Source organism: Alnus glutinosa, chromosome 9 (genome assembly GCF_958979055.1).
Source record: "Alnus glutinosa chromosome 9, dhAlnGlut1.1, whole genome shotgun sequence".
NCBI classification, from domain to species: domain Eukaryota; kingdom Viridiplantae; phylum Streptophyta; class Magnoliopsida; order Fagales; family Betulaceae; genus Alnus; species Alnus glutinosa.
The window spans coordinates 27,489,167-27,497,578 of record NC_084894.1 but is presented as its reverse complement, the minus strand read 5'-3'; the positions used below and the strand labels follow the sequence as shown (position 1 = coordinate 27,497,578).

Here is an 8,412-nt window from a genome sequence, read left to right as displayed (position 1 = left end):
ACCGGCTATTGGAGTTTGTTGGTAGGCTGAATTTGTCGCCGAAGGTTCCTGGATTCTGTCCATTATGCCAGATTCTTGCGATATTAATCGGAATTCAATGACATTGGCCAGATTTCGACTAGTGTTGCTGGAATTCAGGTACTGTGCCAAATTTCAGCAACACTAATTGGAATCTAGCAGCACTAGCCAGATTTTGGCAACTGTCACTAGAATTCAGGCAGTGTTGCCAAAATCTGGCCAATCGTGCCAGAATCTAGCCAATGTCTTGTCAAAATCCGGCCATTGTGTCAAATTTCGATAATTGTCGTTAGAATCCGGCGAAACTAGCCACTGCCTCTGGATTCCGACCATCATTGTCGATCATTTTTCATCGTCGGTAATTTTTTTGTACGAGCTAAACACCAAAAAATATTTTCAAAAAAAAAAAAAAATTCAACAAAAAACATTTTACCTCCAAACAATCAGATATAAGTGAAATAAACCCTATCAACAGAATATCTCAATCCAAAGCAAAACGTTTGGCCGATCAAAGTTACTTCCGTGAGACCCAAGGCAGATTAAAGAATCTCTCTCGTCAGGCGGGACCTCGACAAAACGACGGCGTTTCAGACGTTCACCTGACTTATCCTCTCCACGCGCTCCCTCGCTCTCTCCCTTTTGTTTAGGCAGAAGAGAGAAATGGTACCTTCCTCAAGAAACAGCACCTGTCCTCACAGTCACAGACCCCCAAAACCCTAGAAACCCCTTCCCAAATCAATGGAAATCCATAAATACCCCTCAGCCCCTCTATATGAATTATGAACCACCACCCCACAGATCACACAAAATCCCTCTCCAATAAGCATAAACCCAACCCATCAAACAAAACAATAACTAAAAAAACTCCAGAAAACCCACAGAGTCATTTCTCTCTCACACTTTTTTCGCTCTTAGATTCCATTCTTCTCTACATCGCAGTTGTAATCGGTACGTTTTTTGTGCTCATTTAAGTCTTAATCTCGTTTGCTTCGTGTGATAACCTTTGGAATCATGTTGAGATTAGGGTTATTAGGGTTTATAGCTTCGTTTCTGGCTCCGATCGTTGTTGGATTTGTGCTTGGAAACTATTGTAATGGTTATTTCCGGTTCTTGATTGCTTTTCTGGTTTTGATTATCTCGGTAATGGCGTTTTATCGCGTGTTCAGCAGCTTACTGCACTATATGCTTCCAAGAAAGCGAGCTAGCGAAGGAGTTCTGGTTGTAGAAGAAGAAACTGAAAACATCAACACCAACACCAACAGGAAGAGCGAGAGTTCATCGGCTTTGAAGAAGATTCGGACCGCCGAAGCCGCCGATTCGACGGTGAAGATCAGCAGCGACGTCGTTTGTGGTGAGAACAATAGCAGCAACAACAACAACAACTACAGTAGCGGTAGCGTAGCTAGAGAAGCAGAAAAGCAAGAGGATCCGATCATGGCTTTGGGTGACGCGAATCCGACAGACATCGATGAAGATCTCCATAGCCGGCAGCTCGCGGTGTACGGCCGTGAGACGATGCGGCGGCTTTTTGCATCGAACGTCCTCGTCTCCGGGATGCAGGGTCTTGGCGCTGAGATTGGTATATTTGTCAATGTTTTTAAGCTTCTGTTAATTATATATTGATTACGTTTTCTTTAATAAGCTCTGGTTGATATTGATCTTATTGTATGATGATTTGCTTTGCTTTAACAGTTCTGTTTCTATTAGATAAAGATTAGTATTTATGATCTTCTGCTGTGGTAGATATTGGTTGTGATATCATTGTATGGTGATAGATTATGATGTTTACTTTTACAATTTTTTTTAATCCACATTTATTAGAATTTTTAATACGATGATTTGGTTTTCATGTCTGATAGATGTTGGTTAGTCTTTATCATGAAATCATTTGGTTATAATATAGATTAGGGTATTTACTTTAGAGATTTTCATACACATTTATGTATCGGTTATGTTATCATTTGGTGATTCTTTCGTGCTCTTGCTTCTTTGTTCTTGAATTGTTGCTTTGCTCTTTCTTTTTATTTATTTATTTTTTTAAAAAATTACTATTTGCAAAAATACTTTGGTGCTTGGTAGGCCTTGTTTTTCCTGTTCATTTTCATTCACTGAGAGAACCAAATGAATTAAAATGATACAAGAGAGACCCTGTTGGTGATCTGAACGCTCTGGATCTATGATTTTTAAGTTGGGAAAGTCTAGTGACTCTGTCTCAATCTTCTATATTTTGGTCTCTAATTTTGTTATTAAGAAGTTCATAAATAATTTTACCTCTCATCCTTCCCATTTCCATATAAATGTGACTTGATTTTCATTCTTGCTGGTGTTGTAATTCCAAGTTCATTCTATAATCCTTAACCTTGCTGGTGTTTTCAATGTTATTTTTGCTTGCTGCAGCGAAGAACCTCATTCTTGCTGGTGTCAAGTCTGTGACCTTGCATGATGAAGGAACTGTGGAGTTGTGGGATTTATCCAGTAATTTCATTTTCTCTGAGAATGATGTTGGCAAGAACAGAGCACTTGCTGCCGTCCAGAAGTTGCAAGACCTCAACAATGCTGTGGTTGTTCGTACCTTAACAACAAAATTGACAAATGAACAGCTTTCTGATTTCCAGGTACTTTCATTTCTTTGAATTTTTTGTTGATCTATAAACTGTTTGTTTATCTGATTTATGGAAGTTGTCAATTTGGTATTCTTGAGGGCATGTTTAGATGTCCATCTAAAATTGAACTTACGTTTCAAATCTTTCATTTTGGATGTAATTCAATATTCACACTTAGAGCAGAAATGCCTTACCTTAGAACCAGAGGGCTTTCTTGGTGCCCGTGCCCGCTGCGGGGGGGTGTTTGGAATCTGGCCCTTCTGAAGGTATAGTTGGGAAGAAAATATATGTCCTTACTATTACTCAATGCACGGTGACTTCTTTAAATCTACTAACCTTATTAGATATCATCTTGATGGTAGAGGAGGCTAGATTTAATCATATATTTCAGTTTGATTGAAGGTTCCTGCGTTTCTGCGTTCTTTTTTCTGAAACTGTTTGGATTGCTGAACCTCCTAAGTCTTGTTCTGTTCAAGACTAGGGTTTAAACATTAATTATGGTGACCAGTAATCCAAATGTTTGGTTATCGTATTTGCTTTCTATGGAATTGATTTAACATACATTTGTTTTAACTTTTTATGTTATATGGGTTACTTTTGAGGTACACTTCGTGTAGGTCTTCTCATAGGATCAATACTTTGCAAAAACTACTGTTGTATTATATGACCTCTGTATGACCATCATACTTGCCAAGTATCAAGATAATTGGAGACAAAATATCTCATCTTATAAATGTTCAAAATCTTGGTTTTTTTAATATATTTTAAAAATATACCAAAAAAATGAGTTTTGGGTTAATAATAAACGACATTGGATTAACGTAATAAATGGGAGGGATGGGACTTTGGATACAAATGATTGAAAGCAGTTAAGTTTCATTTGACGTTATTCTCTTTCTTTCTCCATCTTCAAAAGTTATTTTGTAGACTCTTTTGGTATCTTGTTGGTTAAATTTGTGATGTTGCTTGATTCGATTTTTTAATTTCCTACTCCATTTTTTTCAGTAGTTGTTATGGTTGTAATTCTTGGTTCATCACATATCATAAGTTGTTTAAATAAGGAACTTGAATAATAACGTGGACAAAATTTCCTAATCTTTATATAGTCGTTCTATTATAAGTTCTACTTTGATTTTCTTTTATTGCATATATAAACTAGCAACTAAGTAACTCACTGAATATATGCATACTATAGAAGTTACAGTTTCTAATACAATAATTTAGCTGACACTCTGATTAGTGTAAATGCCAAAAATATGATTGTCGATCTGATGAACTTCCATTGAAAAACTTGTCAAGTGTGCAGTAAATGTTTGGTCTAGTGTCATAGTGGCCTTATTTCATCTCATCATTCAATATAATGACAGTGTAGCCTATTCCCATTAGGCTTGATTGCTTCACAAATTTATAGAGATCTAACAGCTCATGTAGAGTTACGGTGTGTTTGGCAAATGAATTTTGGAAACAAAATATGATTTTGATTCTACTTTTTTCCAAAATAAGTCATATTTTATTCAACTTTTTCAAAAACAAATCATATTTTATTCAATTTTTTTTTCTAAAAAGTCAAACTTCAAAATTCGCAAACAGAATAAAAATTCAATTCTGATTTCAAAAATTCAACATCCAAACACACCATAGCGACACCCTTAATGTTGCAACTAGAGACTCTTGTTTCATCAGAATTGGCAGACTGCCGGAATATGGTTTTATTTTCCTTCTACTATGCCCAATTTGATTCCAACACCCAACAATCCCCCTAAAAAAGAAATGAAGAATGGGAAATTGTTTGTTAAGCATTATGAAGCAATGTATGAAATGATAACAGAAGAGCATAGGAAGCGCTTGGTTGTATTTGCAGTAAAATTTGGCAAGTGATAGTTTAGGGTTGTGGCAATTCACTCAGCGCAATTCAAATCTTGCTTTGTTTGTTCTTGATCTAAAATTGCCCATAAGCTAATCATGTATTATATGCAATGTTTTGTTTGCTCTCGCTCTCTCTCGCATCATCATGGTGTGTGTTCGTATCTTGCTTATTGGACTGTACATGCACGTTTTAATTCTCTGATGGTGCAGGCTGTTGTCTTTACTGATATTGGTTTTGAGAAAGCCATTGAGTTCAACGATTACTGCCATAATCATCAGCCTGCTATTGCATTCATCAAAACCGAAGTCAGAGGCCTTTTTGGTTCTGTGTTTTGTGACTTTGGACCTGAGTTCACTGTTGTTGATGTTGATGGAGAGGAACCCCACTCGGGTATTATTGCATCAATCAGCAATGACAATGCTGCCCTAGTATCATGTGTTGATGATGAAAGGCTTGAGTTTCAAGATGGGGATCTTGTTGTGTTCTCTGAAGTTCACGGAATGACAGAATTGAATGATGGGAAACCAAGGAAGATTAAAAATTCAAGGGCTTACTCATTCACTCTTGAGGAGGATACCACAAATTATGGAGCCTATGTGAAGGGTGGTATTGTCACACAGGTGAAACAGCCCAAGGTATTGAACTTTAAGCCATTGAGGGAAGCGTTGGCCGATCCTGGTGATTTTCTTCTTAGTGATTTCTCCAAGTTTGATCGCCCTCCTCTCCTGCACCTCGCATTCCAAGCGCTGGATAAGTTTGTCTCTGACTTGGGACGTTTTCCTGTTGCTGGTTCAGAGGAGGATGCTCAGAAGCTTATAGCTGTTGCCGGTAACATTAATGAGAGCTTGGGAGATGGGAGACTGGAAGATATTAATCCAAAACTTCTGAGGCACTTTGCTTCTGGTGCAAAGGCAGTACTGAATCCAATGGCTGCAATGTTTGGTGGTATTGTGGGACAAGAGGTTGTGAAAGCATGTTCTGGGAAGTTCCATCCACTTTTTCAGGTTAGTGCATGGTCTTCTCTTTTATCATGTTGTGGAGAGTTGGAATATTCACTGCTTTTGACTTTCTAATGGTTATGCTTTCTACATTACCTAATGCCTGAAGGGACCTTTCTATAAGGCCTCTGACCTAGGCTCCTGATGTTGTATACTTGTTTATTTTTAGTTGCAATAAGATCTTGGCTACTTTTTTTTTGAGAGGTGAGAGGTAGTTGACATCTTATCCTGATTGCTGGTTCTCACATAACCTAATGTTATTTTACATGTTTCTACAGTTCTTCTACTTTGACTCGGTGGAGTCACTGCCTACAGAGCCACTGGATTCCAGTGATTTAAGACCCTTAAATAGTCGTTATGATGCACAGATTTCTGTCTTTGGGTCTAAGCTTCAGAAGAAACTGGAGGACGCTATAGTGTTTATTGTTGGATCTGGTGCTCTAGGGTGTGAGTTCTTAAAGAATGTGGCCTTGATGGGAGTTTCATGTGGTGATCAGGGGAAGCTAACAATTACTGACGATGATGTAATTGAGAAGAGTAACCTCAGTAGGCAGTTCCTCTTCCGTGATTGGAACATTGGTCAGGCCAAATCCACTGTTGCTGCTTCTGCTGCTTCATCAATAAACCCTCGTCTGAACATTGAGGCTTTGCAGAATCGAGTTGGCACCGAAACTGAGAATGTATTTGATGATACCTTCTGGGAGAATTTGAGTGTTGTTATTAATGCTCTAGACAATGTGAATGCCCGGTTGTACGTTGACCAGCGATGCTTATACTTCCAGAAGCCGCTTCTTGAGTCAGGAACTCTCGGTGCCAAATGCAACACTCAGATGGTCATTCCTCACCTCACAGAAAACTATGGTGCCTCGAGAGACCCACCTGAGAAACAAGCGCCTATGTGCACCGTACACTCATTTCCTCACAACATTGACCACTGCTTGACATGGGCTCGATCTGAGTTTGAGGGTTTGCTTGAGAAAACACCAGCAGAAGTGAATGCATACTTGTCCAACCCAAGTGAATATAGTACTGCAATGATAAATGCTGGTGATGCTCAGTCCAGGGATAACTTGGAGCGTGTACTGGAGTGCCTTGACAAAGAACGATGCGAGACATTCCAAGACTGCATTACCTGGGCTCGTTTAAAGTACTTTCCTTGAAGATAATTCTTTCAGTTGCTTTCCTTTTTATCCTGTGACAATTATGATATAAGTGCTTTTTTTTTTTTTTTTGTTCATTTGCTGATACCATGTTTAATTTACTCAGGTTTGAAGATTATTTTGCTAACCGTGTGAAGCAGTTGATTTATACTTTCCCTGAGGATGCTGCAACCAGTACTGGGGCTCCATTCTGGTCAGCCCCTAAGCGATTCCCTCGTCCACTGCAGTTGTCAACTGCTGATCCAAGTCACCTCCATTTTGTTATGGCAGCTTCCATCCTACGCGCAGAGACATTTGGTATCCCAATTCCTGATTGGGTCAAGAACACTAAGAAGTCGGCTGAAGCAATTGATAGGGTGATGGTCCCAGAATTTGAGCCCAGGAAAGATGCGAAAATTGTAACAGATGAGAAGGCTACCAGTATCTCTACCAGTTCTATAGATGATTCAGATGTCATTGCTGAACTAATCAAGAAGTTAGAGCAGTGCCAGAAGAACCTGCCACCCGGGTTCCGGATGAAACCAATTCAGTTTGAGAAGGTACAGCTGAATCAAATTTAAAATATTTCTTCCAAATAAGTTGTGAATCAAATTTCTGATTTTGATAAACTTCATCCCATGAATGTGCAGGATGATGATACAAACTTCCATATGGACATGATAGCTGGCCTTGCCAACATGAGGGCACGAAATTACAGCATTCCTGAAGTCGACAAGCTGAAAGCCAAGTTTATTGCTGGAAGGATCATTCCTGCAATTGCAACATCCACCGCAATGGCCACGGGTCTCGTGTGCCTGGAGCTATACAAGGTTTTGGATGGAGGGCACAAAGTGGAAGCCTATCGTAACACATTTGCCAACCTTGCGCTGCCTTTGTTCTCCATGGCTGAGCCAGTTCCGCCCAAGGTCATCAAGCACCAGAACACGAGTTGGACTGTTTGGGACAGGTGGATCCTGAAAGGCAATCCTACTCTGAGGGAACTTATCCAGTGGCTCAAGGAGAAAGGGCTATTCGCCTACAGCATTTCATGCGGAAGTTGCCTGCTCTACAATAGCATGTTCCCTCGGCACAAAGACCGAATGGATAAGAAAATGGTGGATCTGGCCAGGGAAGTGGCCAAAGTGGAACTGCCGGCATACCGTCGCCACTTGGATGTCGTCGTGGCATGTGAAGATGAGGAGGACAATGACATTGACATCCCTCAAATATCCATTTACTACCGTTAGGTTGTTCTCTCCAATCAGCGCAGCATATTGGATTGTGATTTTAGGATGAGAACTCCATGTAGTTTTTCGAGTTCTCCATGAAAACTCTCTTTTATTTTTACAGCTCTCCATGACCCTTTACTGTTCATTCGACAATGAGTACGCCAAATGGATGATACATTTCAATTTCACAGCAGTTTACGTTTCATATATAAATTTGGTAGTAACTTCGATACGTGTATCAAATAATTCTCCTCCCATCTGCTTTGCATTATTCTAGTGATGCTTCTCTGTTGTGTTTTAGTATGTTTAATCTTGCGTTTGTTTCACCAAGTAGCTTATTTTTTTTTTTATTATTATTATCGTTAGACATTAATTATCAGTGTCATTATTTGCTCCCACTCCCATATCGACTTCATGATTTGTGTTTAGCAAAGAGTAAATTCCTCTTGCTCTCTGCTTCATTTTCTTACCCAATTCACCTTTACTTTACACACATTGTCCCATCTCACATGGTGGGACCAACGACTCCGAGTATTACTGTCTGTTTAATTGAACTCA

General features: G+C 39.3%; 1 protein-coding gene across 3 annotated transcripts; it reads left to right on the top strand.

Annotated features, from left to right (window-relative positions):
- Nucleotides 1–646: 646 nt before the first annotated feature.
- On the top strand, nt 647–8,086 carry LOC133877935 (ubiquitin-activating enzyme E1 1). 3 transcript variants are annotated; one of them, XM_062316389.1, is made up of 7 exons: nt 647–966; nt 1,188–1,597; nt 2,416–2,633; nt 4,698–5,492; nt 5,765–6,633; nt 6,753–7,185; nt 7,276–8,086. In XM_062316389.1, the coding sequence occupies exons 2-7, from the start codon at nt 1,201–1,203 to the stop codon at nt 7,870–7,872; spliced, it is 3,309 nt and encodes a 1,102-aa protein (XP_062172373.1). In that variant the 5' UTR covers nt 647–966; nt 1,188–1,200; the 3' UTR covers nt 7,873–8,086. The 3 variants fall into 3 exon arrangements, with proteins under 3 accessions (XP_062172373.1, XP_062172374.1, XP_062172372.1); XM_062316390.1 differs by having other exon boundaries at nt 1,185–1,597; XM_062316388.1 differs by lacking the exon at nt 647–966 and having other exon boundaries at nt 1,015–1,597.
- Nucleotides 8,087–8,412: the final 326 nt, after the last annotated feature.

What these genes read in the sequence shown, in the direction of transcription:
- LOC133877935 (XM_062316388.1), top strand. Translation starts at nt 1,030, where the DNA reads ATGTTGAGATTAGGGTTATTAGGGTTTATAGCTTCGTTTCTGGCTCCG. An exon ending in ATTACCTGGGCTCGTTTAAA is followed by an intron (nt 6,634 to 6,752) that starts GTACTTTCCTTG and finishes TAATTTACTCAG; the next exon opens with GTTTGAAGATTATTTTGCTA. An exon ending in AACCAATTCAGTTTGAGAAG is followed by an intron (nt 7,186 to 7,275) that starts GTACAGCTGAAT and finishes ATGAATGTGCAG; the next exon opens with GATGATGATACAAACTTCCA.